We start from the raw sequence: 18,948 nt of genomic DNA, 5'->3' as shown, positions 1-18,948 counted from the left end.
ATGGCTAAATGTCTAATATGCCAATCATTTCTGCAGTAAACACCAATAATTGATCAGACAACCTTACCTTACTAACTGTGAGTTTTACATTGCAATTGGTATCACGATAGTACAGAATGTGTGTATACTATAATCCTAGCTAGAACGCTGTTTAGTCCCTCCAGCGACGAACCAAATTCAGGAGTAATTTACAGTGCATTGATTGAACCGTGTTGCTGGGACGCCCTTCCCTGGTCACGTGGCCGAAGACCTGGCGAGGTGCAGGATGGTCGCGGCAAGAAAATGGCTGATTTTGAGGAGCTGAGGGTAGGAGAAAGTGTTTTATTAATACTGCTACGCTAAGAAAGTGCAGCAGCGCATCCCTGTCAAACAGGGAGATGCGTTAGGATATAAGATATCATAAAAACTGAATAAAAACACTTTCAACCATCAGCGTTGGAAGCCTGTAAATATAACTTAGACATTTATTTTTAAGTGTGACCGTGTGACTGTTGATGTTCTGTGGTTTGAGGTTAGTCTATCTTCTTTTTCAACAGTATGTAATATATATCTTTAGGCCCGTGCTCCAGATTTTAGTTGTTTCATTGAAATGTTCTGGTGTAGCACTTTTCCCAGATAAATTCCGACTGTTTAATGTATGTGTTTTTTTAAGGCATTTTGTGTTAATTATTTCAAACTAACAGGTTATAACGGCCAATTCAAGGGCAAATCAATAGCATTCTACGTAAATTGTATATTGTCTGACACGGTTAATAAGTGTTTTTTACTGGCATTATACTTTGTGCATACGTTATTATACAGTCTGCTGCCAAAAAACATTTAGCATTTGTTTACGTATTTATTTTATTATGCATTCAAATGTACTGGTTTAGTAGTAGCACATCTGTTTAAATGTGTTTTTTATATAGTGTGTGTAATATATAAACATGTCTGTTTTTTCCCCTTTTAATGGGTTTTTGGAAATATGCTTGACATTTTAGATGCACTTTACGATCCCATTTGTTAAGGAAATGTAAAGAAAAAAGGATTAACAAGTAAGAACAAGCAAGCATGGACCGTATAAATGAAGGGTCAGTTGGGCTTTTATTGTTTTTTTGTGGGTTTTTATTCAAACGATTTTTTGGGGACGGGTGTGGTTTAACCCACAATTTGGAGGGAACAATGCATTATTATTTCTGTGTTTACTGCATGTTGATCCATTGTGAAATCAAAGGTGGCTAGCAACACAAAATAAACTTAGTGGTTAATGTGATATTAAGTCTAGTGGTACTGTACAGTTGAAGTTTGTTTTCCCACTGGGGATAAATGTGGCACATATTATATAGTACACTTCTGTTTCTTTTTATTTTTGTTTTTTTTTGTATTCTCAGTGTGAATTTTACATACAGTCCTGTATTCATAAAAGATCTGTACTTTTTTCCCTACCAACATTTCATGTTGCTGGATGAGATCCTGAATTTATATTTTAGGTTTATTTAAAACTAATGTAGCTAATTGAATGCCTACAAAGTGTTTTAAAATAAATAGCTTGTATTTTAACTATTCATTTATTTATTTTTCGTGGGGGGTGTCAAATTCTGAAACACGACCTTTCATGAATACAGCTTGTCTGCATATAGAGGTGTTTACTGTTCTGTTTTTTTATTCCTCTTAATCGTCAGTGTCACTCTGTCATGTAGAATTTTACACGCGAAAAACAATTCCTCGCTCTGCTCAGGTACAATGTTTCCGATGTTTAATTTTACTGGAAAGAAAGTAGACCTGGTTGACAGCACAGTGGGGCTGCATTCCCCAAAGGTATGGACTAAAGACTCCAGCCTGCTAGATGATGTACCCGATCGCTCAAGTGAGCCAAATTAGTAATATGTATGCTCCTGCTATTACTTTCACAGTAATATGAATGACCAGTCTCTTTTAAATAGTGTTTTATTGTTGGATGATATTTAAAGATAAGTTAACAATTTTATGTTTTTTGTTACTCAAGGCAACATCATTTTAAAACATTTTGAACTTTTCGGGGGGGGGGGACTACAGTATTCCACTGCATTTTTTCCCATAATCAATACAAATTAAAAAAAAAAAAAGCCAAGCAGTAATGGAAACTGTTAACTTCTGTGTACACATCTGTTTAATTTATTAATCCTGCAATGTTTAGTTGATGCCCACCACACATCAAATTATAAATCTGAGTGTTTTTTCTTTTTATCATAGTAATTTAGAAAGACAGATAGCTGAACAGAGACTTACACAGTAAAGCATCAGATGAGTACAGAACTGCTGTCTGTCCTTAATGCTGAAGAAGTTTAGCCTTAAAGAGGATTGATTGCTTTTATAAAATAATGTTCCTAGGGGCTGATATTTCACTTCAGTTCACTGCTATGTTGCAATTTCTAAAATGAGAATAAAGTTAGTTATATATACAGTAATCTGTCACGTATCCACCATGATCAAGGTTTTAATTTTCACTTTCCCATTGCACTAATATATAATATATATATGTAAAAAATGAGTGCAATGGGAAAGATAATTTTGTCTCCCTGCAAACTGCAATAAATAGTTGTCTTTATTAAGTATCATTTATAAAGGTTATTTTAATTTTGAATGCTACAAGAGGTTAACGCTTGCCATGTTTCCTGTCTTTTTTGTATTCAGTACTATAGAGGAGGGTACAATTTTAAAAAGCCTACTGTGCACAAACTTTCCTAATGTTCTTGTATTTTTCAGAATATGATATCAAGTTTCCGTGTGTCAGAACTACAGGTATTATTAGGCTTTGCTGGACGGAACAAAAGCGGTCGCAAGCATGAACTCCTGTTGAGGGTCTTGCATTTGCTAAAAAGTGGCTGCAGCCCCGCTGTCCAAATCAAAATAAAGGAACTGTACAGACGCCGCTACCCCAGGACCATTGAAAGTCTCCCAGACCTGTCGGCTCTCAGGTCCTACTCCCAGGACAGTAACTGCTCCTCCCTGCTGGAGTCTGACCTGGCAGTGGCCATTGATAACTCTCACCCCACTGGCTCGGTTACTTCCCATTCAGCTGGTGTCAGTGCTGTGCTATTGCATGAGACTAAGCCCAGGCTGGATATGCAGCAGCCAACTGCCACGGCCATGCCCCCGGTCCACCCCGATGTCCAGATGAAAAGCTTGCCCTTCTATGATGTGCTGGATGTTCTCATCAAACCTTCAAGTCTGGGTAAGGGCTTGTAACACAGGCAGCACTCTGAAATCCCTTTATATCAAACATTTTGTATTAGGTGGAAATTATGTCACATTAAAGTTAGCTATGCTGTTGAATTAGACTTTAAATGTTGTCATTTGTAGGTGCAAGTAGTATTCAACGGTTTCAAGAGAAGTTTTTCATCTTTGCATTAACTCCACATCAAGTCAGAGAAGTTTGCATCTCCAGGTAATTGTATGTCATTGTATGCAAATCTCTTGAACGTGAGTATCTTTTTTTTTTTTTTTTATCCCTATTGACAAGAGAATCAACTGAGGCAGCCTTTTCTTTTCCCCTTTGTTTCCCCTAAGGGATTTTCTGCCAGGTGGTAGGAGAGATTATATGGTCCAGATTCAGATGAGGTAAGTTTCCTGATCAGTTTGGACTCTTGACGCTGTTACTTTTTAAACAGGGTGGGTATAGAAACGATTGGGGATTAAAACTGCAGCTGTGTTTTATTGGTTGGTAGTTTGAGGTGCTTATGTGGGTTTTTTTTGTTTTTTTTTTTATAAAAGATGTACAATAATTACATTATAATTAACAATAATTAACTGAAGACATTTTAAAACCAAAGAAAGTGAATTCATGAAAATTACTTTCCTCATACTGTATAAGCTCAACAACTGTTTAGCAAGCCAGTGTAATTTGAAAGTTATTCAGTTATAAATAATGAATACAGTATTTTAAGTTTAAACATACTTTCTTTTCCATACATCTTCCTTGTCATGTAAACTGAATATTTAATTACCGTGCGTGAAGTGCTGTGTTTATTTAATGAGAATGGCCAAAAGCAACTAACATGTTCCGTACACGGCTATCCTCATTCATGGGAAACAGTTCCCAATGCACGTCCATGAGCTGTCCTGTGTATAGTCCCCCTGTATTGACTGGTGTAGCAAGAGAACTGTATTCCCCTGCAGGTGCAGTGTGACTGTTGAAATACATTTTCAGATGTGATTTTCCTTTGCTATTAGGTTTTGCCTAGCAGAGACGAGCTGCCCTCAAGAAGACAATTACCCAAACAGTTTGTGTATCAAAGTCAACGGAAAGATTTTTCCCTTACCTGTAAGTGTTTGTTATATATGTGTGTGTGTGTGTGTGTGTGTGTGTGTGTGTGTGTCTATATATATATATATATATATATATATATATATATATATATATATATACACACACACACACACACACACACACACAGTGCTTTGCAAAAGTATTCAGACCCCTGACCAAATCTCTCATATTACTGAATTACAAATGGTACGTTGAAATTTCGTTCTATTCGATATTTTATTTTAAAACACTTAAACTCAAAATCAATTATTGTAAGGTGACATTGGTTTTATGTTGGGAAATATTTTTAAGAAAAACAAAAACTGAAATATCTTGCTTACATAAGTATTCAACCCCTGTGCTGTGGATCTCCCAATTTGCACCGATGAAAGAAATTGCCCTGACGAGGACACAGTTACCTTACCATTGGCCCTCACCTGTGAACCCTTAAAGTTGCTGTCACATTTTCTGGATAAAAACCTCACTGTTGAAGGATCATTGGTAAGGCTGTGAATCTGAAGGAAAATGAAGACCAAAGAGCATTCTACAGAAGTTAGTGATAAATATTTTTAAGAAAAATAAACTGAAATATCTTACTTTCATAAGTATTCAACCCCCACACTCAAACTCAAAATCAATTATTGTAAGGTGACATTGGTTTTATGTTGGGAAATATTTAAGAAAAATAAACTGAAATATCTTACTTGCATAAGTATTCAACCCCCACACATTAATATTTGGTAGAGCCACCTTTCGCTGCAATAACAGCTTGAAGTCTTTTGGGGTAAGTATGTACCAGCTTTGCACAGTGTCAGAGTGATTTTGCCCCATTCTTTTTGGCAGATTTGCTCCAGGTTGTTCAGGTTGGTTGTTCGACGCTTGTGGACTGCAGTTTTCAAATAGTGACCAGATTCTCAATGGGACTGAGATCAGGACTTTGACTGGGCCACTGTAGGACATTCACCTTTTTGTTCTTGAGCCACTCCAATGTTGCTTTGGCCTTGTGCTTGAGATCATTGTCCTGCTGAAAGGTAAATTTCCTCCCAAGCTTCAGTTTTTTAGTGGACTGAAGCAGATTCTCTTGCAGTATTTTCCTGTATTTTGCTCCATCCATTCTTCCTTCAATTATAACAAGATGCCCAGTCCCTGCTGATGAGAAGCATCCCCACAGCATGATGCTGCCACTACCATACTTCACTGTAGGGATGGTGTGTCTTGAGGCATGGGCAGTGTTAGATTTGCGCCACACAGCGCTTTGAGTTTTGGCCAAAAAGCTCTATCTTGGTCTCATCTGACCACAAAACCTTTTCCCACATCGCAGCTGGGTCACTCTCATGCTTTCTGGCAAACTCCAGACATGCTTTCAGATGGTACTTTTTGAGTAACGGCTTCTTTCTTGCCACCCTCCCATACAGACCAATGTTATGCAGAGCTCATGATAAGGTTGACTAGTGCACTATTACTCCACTCCCAGCCACTGAATTCTGTAGCTCCTTCAAAGTGATTGTTGGCCTCTCTGTGGCTTCTCTCACAAGTTTCCTTCTTGTTTGAGCGCTGAGTTTTGAGGGACGGCCTTTTCTTGGCAGTGCCTGGGTGGTGTGATGCAGCTTCCACTTCCTGATTATTGATCCAACTGTGCTCACTGGGATATCCAAACACTTGGATATTATTTTGCATCCTTTCCCTAATCTATGCATTTGTATTACTTTATCACCAACTTCTGTAGAATGCTCTTTGGTCTTCATTTTCCTTCAGATTCACAGCCTTACCAATGATCCTTCAACAGTGGAGTTTTTATCCAGAAAATGTGACAGCAACTTTAATGGTTCACAGGTGGGGGCCAATGGTAAGGTAATTGTGTCCTCGTTAGGGCAATTTCTTTCATCGGTGCAAACTGGGAGCTTCCACAGCACAGGGGTTGAATACTTATGCAAGCAAGATATTTCAGTTTTTATTTTTCTTACAAATATTTCCCAACATAAAACCAATCTCACCTTACAATAATTGATTCTGAGTTTCAGTGTTTAAAAATAAAATATCAAACAGAACGAAATTTCAATGTACCATTTGTAATTCGGTAAAATGAGAGAATTGGTCAGGGGTCTGAATACTTTTGCAAGGCACTGTATGTATGTGTGTGTGTGTATGTATGTCTATATATATTTATCACACACACACACACACACTGAACAAAAACATAAACGCAACATGTAAACTGTTTGTCCCATTTTTCATGAGCTAAAATAAGATCCCAGAAATTTTCCATATGCACAAAAATCTTATTTCTCTCAAATTTTGTGCAAAAATTTGTTTGCATCCCTGTTAGTGAGCGTTTTTCCTTTGCCAAGATAATCCATCCACCTGACAGGTTTTAGAGAATTTGGCAGTACATCCAACTGGCCTCACAACCGCAGACCACGTGTAACCACACCAGCCCAGGACCTCCACATCCAGCTTCTTCACCTGCGGGATCATCTGAGACCAGCCATCCAGACAGCTGATGAAACTGTGGGTTTGCACAACCGAAGAATTTCTGCACAAACTGTCAGAAACCGTCTCAGGGAAGCTCATCTGCCTGCTCGTCGTCCTCACCAGGGTCTTGACCTGACTGCAGTTTGACATTGTAACCGACTTCAGTGGGCAAATGCTCACCTTCGATGGCTACTGGCATGCTGGAGAAGTTTGCTATTCACGGATGAATCCCGGGTTTCAGCTGTACCGGGCAGATGGCGGACAGCTTGTATGGCATCGTGTGGGCGAGCGGTTTGCGGATGTTAACGTTACACAGCCATTGAAGAGGAGTGGGACAACATTCTACAGGCCACAATCAACAGCCTGATCAACTCTTTGCGAAGGAGATGTGTCGCGCTGCATGAGGCAAAATGTGGTCACACCAGATGCTGATTGATTTTCTGATCCATGCCCCTACCTTTTTTTTTTTTTTTTTTTTTTTTTTTTTTAAGGTATCTGTGACCAACAGATGCATATCTGTATTCCCAGTCATGTGAAATCCATAGATTAGGGCCTAATGAATTTATTTCAATTGACTGATTTCCTTATATGAGCTGTAACTCAGTAAAATCTTTGAAATTGTTGCATTTATATTTTTGTTCAGTGTGTGTGTGTGTGTGTGTGTGTGTGTGTGTGTGTGTATATATATATATATATATATATATATATATATATATATATATATATATATATATATATAATATGTTTGTTTCCCAGTCGTGCATTTCTGTTTGATTTTAAATTGACGAATCAGTACTACCTGTTTTAACAACCATCTATGTTTTTATACATTTTTTTGTATTGCCATTGATGCACAATCAAGGTTTCATATTAACAATGCAACTGGTGAACATAATCTCTCAAAATACAAGTTAACAACTTTTATTTTTCACAGTGAACACAAACTGGACAGATAGAATGCTAAAGAAGTTCTTGCCATAGAACTAAAGTCTTTTGCAATCTACCTTCCTGGATCATTATTTGCAAAAACAAATTAAATATGTAGTGCACAGTGGTGAATCCAGTTGAGTTGGACAGATGAAAATGTCAGTTCTGTTAAAAATATAAAGTCTGCATTTCGTTTTTTTACAGGGGTATGCACCTCCTCCCAAAAATGGAGTGGAGCAGAAAAGGCCAGGCCGGCCATTAAACATCACCTCGCTGGTTAGACTAACGTCAGCTGTGCCCAATCAGATCTCTGTTACATGGGCACCAGAAATTGGCAAGGTATGGCACTGTTCACATCAGTATTGAGACATGAGGAGATCTGCTTTACTCAAACAGGTCATTCCAGCTCAAATGGAGCAGATCAGTTACTCAACCTCATTAATTAATGACTAGTAAATTATTATTTTGTTTTTGTTTTCTTGAATCATGCTTTAACAAATTCTAACATTATTTGTCTATGTCAGGGGTCTCCAACCTTGGTCCTGGAGAGCCCCAATCCTGCAGGTTTTCTAGGTGACTTTACATCATCAATGGCTGAAGGTCTGGAACACATGTTAATATTGATTAATTAAAAGCCAGTAATTAGTTCTGTTAAGTAACTGAGCGCCCGGTTGAAACGAAAACCACAAGACCCTGCAGCTCTCTTGGACCAGGATTGGAGACCGCTGGTCTATGGGGGATCACATGGAAAACAATGAGGTTAAAAAGTTGTTGTTTTTTTTACCACCTTCAGACACTTTTATAACCATGAGTTACACAGTGCTTACCACCTTCAGACACTTTGTAACCATGAGTTACACAGCTTTTACCTCTTTTAGACTAATGTTCTGCGATACCTCATTTAGGGAGTATTGATACGATACCATGCACAGTTTCATGATATTCGATACTGTCACGATACTTTGGATCTTATGTCCATTACATGTTAAATGGCTTCTAAATTCAGTTTTTTGCAAGCGCATAAGTGGCTAGTACACAGTTAATAATGCTACACCATGGTGGAGTGCTTGCTGTTATATATATTCTGCTGAAAACAAGTTCTAGTGCATTCAACGGTTCCAATTCCACCAACTAAAATGTAAGTAAAACTGGTGAGAAAGCAGTGTAAAAACCCACAATTTTCTTTATTTCTTACACATAAAAAAAGAGCCTTTCAGCCAGCTTCAAATACTAATTCACAAGGAATCTCTTAATTCTTATATATTACAAAATAACACACAAATACTTTCCTTGAAGCAGACTTTTTATAACTAGGCCAGATGTTTTACATACAGGTGTATCTTAGAAGTTCCCTAAAAATGTGAGCAAGGAATGATAAAATGAAACGCTATTGTGGAAGCTGATTTACACGGTTACTTCAAGAAGTGGCTTGATGAGGTTCTTGCTTGATCAGTAAACAACCAAATGAACAAGATGGGCCCAAATGGACCTCCTCTTGTTTGTAACATTTCTTATGTTCTTAAAAAGTCACTTTAAACATTCATTATACCTCCATGAATCTATACTGTTCAAATCTTTCAGAAAGAAAAACAATTAAACATTATAATGCTAAACTAGACTAGCCTGATTGATTCATGTACATTGTAAAACACTTATTTTTAAACAAACACTAATATGTTACATTAGGGAATACATACAAACGTCTTTCATTTTAAACACGATACGTTCATTTTACAATTTTATAGTGTTAGATATTTTGAAAATCACCACTTCCAAATTTAATAAAATTAATTTAGCGGATAAAAAAAAACTGCTTTACTTAACATACACAATACAATAGTGAACAATTCAAAGTTAAGCATTGTATTTAATGCTACGTTTCTAAAAATAAATTAAAAAGGCCACTGATGCCTTCCTGTTACGTGCTATTATTAGAACAGAATTATGTTTAAGCGTATTCAAGCCAAATGTCTCTGTCAAACAACTCCCAGCGCATCTTAAAATAAGACATTTTACTAGCGAAAGGAGGCCACCTGGCCCATCATGCTCCTTTTGGTTGTTAAAAATCTTGCAAAGAAAATAATTTAGACAATAGGCAACCACTATGGCTACTATAATAAACTGTAAGTAATTTGTATTGCTTTCTTGCTGAACCTGTAACTGTTGCATTGGTGGACTTCTGCAGTGTGACTCAGAAGCTTTAGGTCTGCTTTCCTCAGCAGGTGACGCGTCGCATTGATCCTGTAGTGTTAGGGATACTGATATGCTGGCAATGAAGTCTGCATTCATTGTGGTCTTTCCACCACTCATGCATGCAATTCATAACAGAGGAGTTTCACAGCTGTCACATTACATGCACATAAAATTTGACATGCTGTAGAGTTTGAGTGACATGTCGGCAAATTATATTTTTGCACTTTCTAGCAAATGCACTATAATGACAAAACAAACAAGCATCAATGAACTCCCTTTTGATCAGCTTCTAGCACGTTCCTGTTATGTGCTGTCTTTGCTGTGACTTTTTTTTTTATATAAGTAATGTGCACTGGGATTCACTTAAACTAAAAGAACAGAAGAAACTACAGTCAAAGTAAACTTTGGGGTGGTGATCTGAAAGAAGTTTCAATAAATTGGTGGCGTTTCCTCCTTTTCGGTTGTTCGTGTTCAACCAGGTTGCCGTTGTCATCTGGCTGAAATCCAAAATAGTTCCACACCAAGAGTCTCTTGCGCATTCGCCATCACTGCTGCAGTAATTTAATTTTTTCAGAATGCGCAGGGTAGTTGGTCACTTCAGCAAAGCACAAATGAGTAAGCTTAGTTGATATTGTTTTTAAAGCACACAATTACAGAGTTTTGTTTTAAAAGTAAAAAAAAAAAAAAAAAAAAACACGGCACTGGTATCGAAAAACTGATACTTCGATATTTTTTATTTTACCCTGTCATGATGTACCGTAGGTATTGATGTACCGCGTAACACTACTTCAGACACTTTAACCATGAGTTACACAGCTCGTTTACCACCTTCAGACTCATGGTTACAAACTGTTTTACACACACCTCTCCCCTGGCACCATTTCCACAATAACTTGGTGGTTCACCCCTTGACTGCCACCCTTTTATTTTTCCCTTTAAGGTATAAAAGTGGATTGATTTATTTTACTATAATTGTGAAAGTGATTCAACAGTGCACATTGTTTCATGCAGTGAATCCCTGTCATCTGTCTGTTGAAGCTGCTTGCTTTCATATGGAGCAGGGGTTTCAAATGTAAACAAAGCAAGTTTGTATGTACAAGGATGAGCGGCTATGGATGCAGAATGCCATCACCAAGTGTATTGTATGAAGCACATCTATTTGAGCTTTACTAAAATGCTACATTCCTGATTTATTCTTACTTTTGCTACACATCTATCATTGTTTACAGCTCTCTGGTAGACATGGCACCGGCAGCTAGTTCAATCAATGAAAACTGTAAACAAGAGGTGAAAGCAATGACTGAACAGGAATTCACTTTTTCACAAACTGAACTATTAAGGCTGTGGTCGTCGAAGAGGCTACCTATAGCAGTTGTAGTGTTTCGGGGAAACTATGTACTGAATACCGAGTGTCAAGACAGCGTGAGAAGTGCGATGGTAGAATATGTTTGAAACATACAAAATATATGCTAACACTAATAATTTTAATTTTTGGGGGATTTTTTTGTTAAATACCCACATGACCAAAAAACAAGTTGAATGTAAACTGTAAGCGACTGAACCGTTTATCCACCATGGTCAATCTCTTCAGCAAGGTTAGTTTTATTATTGGACAGAGAAGATTAGTTCAGATATTGTAGATCCTACCAAAGTTTTCATACACTGTGTTTGTTTGTTGTATGTGTTCTGAGCGCTGCCATTGCTGGTAGTGTCACGTGAGCTGTTCAGTCTGTTGATATGTAAATAAATCCTGCATTGAACTGCATCCTCCTTCTCGATCTCCTGCCTGTCACTCAGCAGCGAATGCACACACCCACATGGCAGACGGCTACTCTGGCACAAGCATTAATATCCTGTATCTAAACCAGGGATTTAGGGGAGCTCCCTAATAAAAGCTGAATCACAAAACAATAATCATGTGACTGTAGTAATTGTTACAGCTGTGTATAATGGTATTTAAAACCGTATTCATTTATATTTGTCATTATTTCACATCTTCATCACTTAGCTTTAAAGAACACTATTTACATTAAACTTGCATGCACCCACCCAATAATGTTTTTGTGAAGTTACCTCTGCATGCATTTGTGCATGTACATGTTTATATAAATGTCGCTGTAATATAGGGAATGTGTGTTTGAAATCTATTTACAGCATGAGCTTTTTTTTCCCCTTTCTCCAGAATTATTCATTGTCTGTGTACCTTGTGAGGCAGCTCACGTCTTCACTGCTGTTGCAGAGGTTAAAGATGAAAGGCATTCGAAACTCTGACCATTCTCGAGCTTTGAGTAAGTAGAAGGGTTATGAAATGGATTACCAAGCCACATTGTCTCTGGGATTCTTTAGGAGCCATCTGGGATCAGTCGGTTCAGTGTCTCAATGCAAAGTGCTCAGAACCTGGCCGGAGACAGGCAAGATTGCTTCATTGCAGTAACTTATGAAAACTGCCAATGATTTGTCAGTGCTCTCTGTAGGCTTGCATCTATACCCCTGATTTCAGTCATCAACAACTGTAAGTGATCATGCTCTTCAGTGAAGACTGTACTGGTAGTCGACTGCAATGGTAGATAAGCGTCAAGAGATGAGTCACCTAACAGACCGTAAAGCCTTTGTTGAGAGGCACTGTTGCTGTTGGAAGAATGTTTTCCCTGTTTGTTTATATATATATATATAAAATATTCTTTTTTTTATGTACTTTTTGCTTTTTATCTGGATATTCAGTGAGTTAAATAAGTCAAGCACTGGTAGCTGTAGAACACTAAGCAGCCCTTTAGTGTTGTTGAAATAGACAGGAGAGATAGGATGCATGACAGAGCCTGTTCTCAGGCTACCGGCACAGCTTATAGACCATCCACAGAAAGTCAGATGCTAGCCTGTGCTGATCTGCACTACAAGAAAGATACTGACAGGTTCATGAAGCTTTAACATGAAAATGGGAGAAAAAAGCTTTCCCAGATTAATTTTGGTCCTAGCCTGTGCGCTGACGTCACAACATACTCCTACAGCCTGATACAAGCCCGCTATAGTTCTTGTTCTTGTATTGTTGATACTTTTTCTTAAATTGAGCATATTAAAATTAATTGATATATTTTTATTGTCGCTGTTTCCTCCTCCAGTAAAAGAGAAGCTAACTGCAGATCCCGACAGTGAGATTGCCACCACAAGCTTAAGAGTGTCACTGTTGTGCCCAGTAAGTGCTCTCTTTTTGCTCCTGCTCCCCCTTCCATCTGACTTGTCATGGCAACGTTTGTCTAAATTGCCATTAACTTTAAGATCAGCGCCACAAAAATACGGATTGTAGTGTAACAGGGAAGCGTAATCAGTCAGACTGTGGAGTCTACATCCTCTGATCCGAAACCGCCGAGCTCCATGTTGTCGTCATCTGAACCTTTATAATTGATGATGCAGCAATTGTGTGAATCATTCATGCACAGAGCAACTATTACAGTTTTTTTCTAGTGAGCCACAGTATTTCCCCTCTGGCATTATTTGCGCATGGTTATGAAAAACCGGAAATGAATGGTGAAAATTCGACTTTCAGCTGAAAGTTGGGGTCAGGGGGGATCGTTCAAACCGTGGCGTTGCTTCAACAGAATCTGGTATTATAATTAGGGCTTCTGCTTTTTGGTTTTTATTAATTCCATTTTTTGGTGCTTACCTTTAGCTATTTTTGAGTTTTATGTAAATTTTTTTTTTCTGTACTGTATGGAATTATTGTTTTTGGTTACTCTTTGATTTTTGCTGTGTATGTATAGTAACTTGACAGTACTTGCATAATTCAAATGTACCTTTTCTTTCCTGTCTTCCACAACAGAGTCCTTATGGCCACATTCTTTTGTGGTTTTTGTGTGTCACTCTGTAATTGGGGTGGGTTTAAAGTATTCAGGGCGAATCAATAATAGGTACAAGATGGGAAGGAGGGACATTGCCCATCTGCACTGGGAAAGGTGTATTCTTTAGTTTTTTTTTTTTTGTTTTTTTTTTTTAAATAAGAAAAGGGTGGTCATCATGAATTGAGTAACCATTTCCACAGTTTTTCTGTTGCTTTCCGATGTTTATTGGCATACACCGATTTCATTTTTTTGCATCGGGGGGGGGGGTTGTTTTATGTTAAAATCGAAAATCAGGAGCCCTAATTTTAATCCAGCAGTGATTTCCCCTGAACACCCTTATTTGTTTTCAGATGTTGCCAGTATGTGACTGCTCATTTTGTAATGTGAATAGTGTTTGCCTGACTGAAACTATTGCTCCCCCCCACCCCCCAGCTGGGTAAGATGCGCTTGGCGGTTCCCTGCCGCGCGGTGACGTGCTCTCATCTCCAGTGCTTCGACGCAGCACTGTACCTGCAGATGAATGAAAAGAAGTCCACCTGGATTTGTCCTGTCTGTGATAAGAAAGCAGCTTACGAAAGTCTTAGAATAGATGGGTGAGTTGTGTCATTCCTGGGGACAGTGCTGCATCTATATATTTGCTGTATAAATGTATGTAACTTTCCTTTTTGAGTAAAAATTAGCTTTTCCTAGTTGCATGCACTTGGCTGTAACCAGGATTTTGCCTTGTAGCTAAGACTGTGGGCTGTAGGTCTGCCTGCTGGGTTAACAGCATTGTCAGATTTCTGATGCCTTCTCCCTGGGGCATGCTTTGGGTTGGGTTTAGCCTCAGCTAATAGGGTTTGTGTTGAATTTCTTCATTTTTATTTAATTTTTTTCAGGCTTTTCATGGAAATCTTAAATGAATGTTTGGATGTCGATGAAATAAAATTCCAGGAAGATGGAACCTGGTGCCCAATGAGACCAAAGAAAGAGGCTCTGAAAGTGTCAAGCCCGTGTTCTACTAAAACTGAAAGTGAGCACCCAAGTGCCAAGATCTCTGCGGGTCATCCCAACCCAAGTGAAGCAAATTCTGAGAAGTGGAAATAAATAAAGCTTGTTTCAAGGGCTTTCCAAACCCATTTTAATTTAAGTCATTGAGATTGAGTAACCATTATTACACTTGAGCGGGAATGACCATGTAGCATTATTCTTTCTGTGTGAGCTTGTACATGTTGCACCAACTCTGCGTGCATGTGAGAACTTGCAGACTCCAGATTAACTGTGTGTGTGCTAGAATCTGCAAACACTGTATGTGTGTGTTGGACCTGGTTCCAGTGTGGTGAGCCCCTCATGATCTGTGATGGATATCTGGCTGGCCGGTTGTCTGTCTGTCTGTGCGTGCGTGCGTGACTCTATTGGCTCTATGTGTTTGCATGCTCCAGTGTGGCAAGCCCCTCGTGCTCTGTGATGTCTGTCTGTGTGTGCGTGACTCTATATTGGGTCTCTGTGTGTTTGCAGGCTCCAGTGTGGTGACACGCTCATGCTCTGTGCTGGCTGCCGGCAGTGAGCCCATAGGAGTGAAGAAAGCAGACGTGATCGACCTGACAATAGAGAGCTCCTCTGAGGACGAGGAGGAGGAGGAGGAGCAATCTCTTAAGAAGCGTTGCCTCTACATGAACATGAAGACAGAGGAGGGTCATGGCAAGGGCTCAGTAAACACCAGGTGGGGGTTTACTTCAGCATCTGCTTTTGATTCTAGACCTGACATAAAGGTGTTAAAAGCTGTATAACCTAATGTACGGTTAAAATCTCGCTAGTCCTGCACCAAAATCTGGCACATTGCGTAAAATGGCTTAAGTATTCAGTTTAAGTGTAACATGTATATATAGTTTTGATTAACCTGCTCTTTGCAACACCCTTAAACCTTGAGAAACCTTTTAAGGGGAACATCTTTAAAGGAGATATTTTTTTATTGAATGTGTTTTTTGCAACTTGCCACAGGCATTCACAACTTCTGTTCTTATTATTGAAATGATTTCTCAGGCTTCAGCTTTCAGGCCCCAGCTAACTGATCTTGCTTCTCATCACAGCACGATTAAGTCTCTCACTGAGTAAGTTTACAACTAGGAGTTGTTCCTGCAGCTGTATTTAACTGGGGTCTGATTGCTTTTGATTATTTCAATAATAGGGTAGTTGTAATGCATGCTACTAACAGCAGCATCATGGCGGATAAACGGTTAGGGTGGATCTGACCTCTAGGGGATCTGAGCAAGGAAGTACAAAACTAACTGAAGCATTACTTGCAAACATAGATATATTTAACTTGGCGTAGTACCAGATATGTTTTTTTAATTATAAATACTTGTTGGTCAACTTCATAGAAAACTGCATAGCTATGTGTGTGCACAACAGCTAATATGTTTTGTATCTACAACCACTTAACTAGTTGTAAGGTTGTGCTGCCAGGCCAGACTCTCACTGCATTCTGCCTGTGTGTCTCCAGAGTGGTATCATACCAGCCCTCTGCAGGGTGCGGGCCCAGCATGCAGACTGTGGATACATCCTTCCTGCCCTCTGCACTCTCTGACTATGCAGTTCCATTCCATCATTCAACACTCTCCACCATCCCCACGGACATGCAAGGTACAGGGTTCAAACTGCTGCCCTCCGTACAGTAACTCCAGGCTGAAGCTTGTACTGTTTCTGTCATCCAGAGTTATAAAAAAGGCTCGGTAGTGGTGGAATTGAAATTCAAGTTGTTTTGTTTTTATTTCACTTCTAGCAGATTGTTGTGGTGAAACTGAAATTCAAGTTTGTTTTATTGTTTTTTATTTCACTTCTAGCAGTTTATTGTGATGGAAACAATGCTGTAGACAACCGTCCAATGATTTTCTACAAAGGTGATATTATCAACTATCAATTGACATTAAAATTTAGTTTTCCAGAAATGTCATTTTTCAGACACCCACGGTCTTTAAATGCCTTACTGACACCCGCCATTCATTTGTCTTCAGTTTGTCCTATAAGTAATACATTTCTGAATTCTGTTTCTAGGTCTGGATTTCCTTTCACTAATTCAAGGAGACTCGCAGGTATGATCTTTTGGGGCGTGATTTTATTTATGACCGAGAGCTTTAAGAACTGATTTGAGACAATGCTGTTAGGTTAAGTGCTGTTTGCAATGTGAGTCTTGAAACCCTTATTGCACTCCCCAGCAGTACTGTGCTCCGATGTTCCTGGATAGCCTGGGCAGCACGTTACAGGCAGCAGCCCCCACAAGTGGAGGAATCATCTCTGCTTCATCCTCCTCCACAGCCAGCCACCATCACCAGGAGAGCAGCAGCCACCACAGCAGCAGCAGCAGCTCCAGCAGGAATGAGGCTGGGAGAGGAACCAGCATCACTGACATCATTTCTTTGGATTAGTGACTTTTTAGATGACACTTGAAGTGTGATTGACCACCCACCACACCTCACCCCTCTCCTCTGCAGAGCAGTATGAAATGCTGCCACCAAACAAACTTGCCCATTGTTTTTACATGCATTTAACAAAAAAGGAAAATTGAAAAAAGTCAAAATAATTTAAAAAAACAAAATATATATATTATATTATCTAGATATATATATATATATAATATATATATATATATATATATATATATATATATATATATATATATATATATTGCATTTATGCCTTTTTGAATAAAAACAAAATGGACATTGAATGTACATACCAGACCCTAAAATGGCAATGTTAGTTATGTGTAAGTTAATAATTGTTTTCTGTACAAACGTTGAAACTCAAATGAGTGCATTTCTGAGACGCACCTGAGGTGGTGTTCACCTGCAGCTCAACAACTTTCTAAAATCAAAAAAGAAAAAATAATAATTATACTTTTTTTCAATTTCTTGATTGACTCGGTTACACACAGCAATAATAATAAAAAATAACAAAAACTTTTCAATAAAATTGTATGTACTGTGCTGTATGTAGACCATGTGGGCGGGTCCACAGTAGTAAAAGCACTGTGGCTTGGACTGCAGGGTGAGTGTGATTCAAAGCCTGTTTGCACTAGTACTGATCCTGGCTGGGGACAGGCAGCATTGCATTGGCCCTTGTGCTGGTAATGTTCTAGGGATGGATCGCCTCATAGTGATTCAGTGACCCCTGCGAGGGGGGGAGCTTGTTTCTTTACATACTGCTAATACAGATTAAGCTGCATAGGCACTCCCTCGATTGAATCCTTGGAAATCCTTCACAGTGAACCAGATAGGCAATCTCGTCGTACCACTTACTTCAGACGGTGGTTTATGGGAATTAATATTGCTCTGAAAGCATTTCACATGTACAAAAAAGGCCAAGTTAGCATATTGTATTATCTCTCTTGTACACATGTGAAATATATTTGGACAGATGAAAGCTATTTTTCTTTTTTTTAACTATTAAAAGTAAAAACAGAACCCCACTGGTTTGTACCCATGTGTCGGAGTATTGACCACAGTGCTTTAGATTGCTAGGCCATGCAGTTTTCTCAAATATCTGATTCAGTATGCAAGTGCTACATAGTTCAAACAGATCACACAGGTATTAACACATTGATTTGTACGTGAAGTTGGAGTGTTCAGAATTTTTCCTAGCAGTAATTTGAGGGGTGCTGCAGTAACTGTCGAGTTGCAATGCCCTTGATTCCCCATAATGCTCGGTCCTGGTCACTAGTTTTCCTCTTTTATTCCAGCTTGGCCAGAATGGCTTCCTTGAATCCTGCTCTTTAGGTTTTGGTATAGATCAGGATTGTTTCTGTTTTTACACCAGATGATATTTTCAGTAAGGGCTCATTAGACAACCAGTTTAATTTTGTTGTGGTTGTTACAATTGCTGAGTGCATGGGGGGGGGGACCAGACAAAAAAACACAGTCCATAGTCCATCGGTGGGCTGGAGTCAATTGTATGAAACTGAAATATTAATTTGTAACCATTTATACAGCTGCTTTGTATGCACATGTATAAATGCTGAACCACATCTTTTGCACCTCTGTCCTGTTGGCTTGATGTGGTTGTTCTAGTTAAACACAGAATCAGAAGGTGTGATTGCGTGGTTGCTAGAGACTGCCAGTATAAGCCCATTCACCTGTTTATGGTGTGATTTACATAGTAAACAGGAGAGATCCCCACCACCAACACCTTATTTTATTTTTCACATGCAAACTAAATCTTCAGTAACTTGTTTTGGAGATTCTTGCACAGAATTTAAAATTATAAGTTTCATGAATGAAA

General features: G+C 38.7%; 1 protein-coding gene across 10 annotated transcripts; it reads left to right on the top strand.

Moving 5' to 3' along the window:
• The first annotated feature begins 238 nt into the window (after nucleotides 1-238).
• LOC121313980 (E3 SUMO-protein ligase PIAS2-like) lies at nucleotides 239-17,228 on the top strand. 10 transcript variants are annotated; one of them, XM_041246768.1, is made up of 16 exons: nucleotides 239-306; nucleotides 981-1,070; nucleotides 2,725-3,193; nucleotides 3,322-3,406; nucleotides 3,529-3,579; nucleotides 4,192-4,282; nucleotides 7,871-8,005; nucleotides 12,042-12,147; nucleotides 12,976-13,049; nucleotides 14,125-14,285; nucleotides 14,571-14,704; nucleotides 15,190-15,394; nucleotides 16,175-16,314; nucleotides 16,515-16,571; nucleotides 16,726-16,763; nucleotides 16,887-17,228. In XM_041246768.1, exons 3-16 carry the CDS (start codon nucleotides 2,728-2,730, stop codon nucleotides 17,094-17,096), a joined length of 1,953 nt encoding a protein of 650 aa, XP_041102702.1. In that variant the 5' UTR covers nucleotides 239-306; nucleotides 981-1,070; nucleotides 2,725-2,727; the 3' UTR covers nucleotides 17,097-17,228. The 10 variants fall into 10 exon arrangements, with proteins under 10 accessions (XP_041102702.1, XP_041102691.1, XP_041102696.1 ...); XM_041246794.1 differs by having other exon boundaries at nucleotides 256-306; nucleotides 981-1,034; XM_041246784.1 differs by lacking the exon at nucleotides 239-306 and adding an exon at nucleotides 313-511 and having other exon boundaries at nucleotides 981-1,034.
• The last annotated feature ends 1,720 nt before the right edge of the window (nucleotides 17,229-18,948 follow it).

Source organism: Polyodon spathula, chromosome 1, assembly GCF_017654505.1.
Source record: "Polyodon spathula isolate WHYD16114869_AA chromosome 1, ASM1765450v1, whole genome shotgun sequence".
In the NCBI taxonomy this organism is placed as follows: domain Eukaryota; kingdom Metazoa; phylum Chordata; class Actinopteri; order Acipenseriformes; family Polyodontidae; genus Polyodon; species Polyodon spathula.
The sequence above is the reverse complement of the archived record's forward strand: the minus strand, read 5'-3'. Positions and strand labels throughout refer to the sequence as shown.

Coding starts and splice junctions, on each gene's coding strand:
- LOC121313980 (XM_041246752.1), top strand. CDS start 283: ATGGCTGATTTTGAGGAGCTGAGG. Junction 307..2,724: donor CTGATTTTGAGGAGCTGAGG/GTAGGAGAAAGT, acceptor TGTATTTTTCAG/AATATGATATCAAGTTTCCG. Junction 4,283..7,870: donor GAAAGATTTTTCCCTTACCT/GTAAGTGTTTGT, acceptor GTTTTTTTACAG/GGGTATGCACCTCCTCCCAA.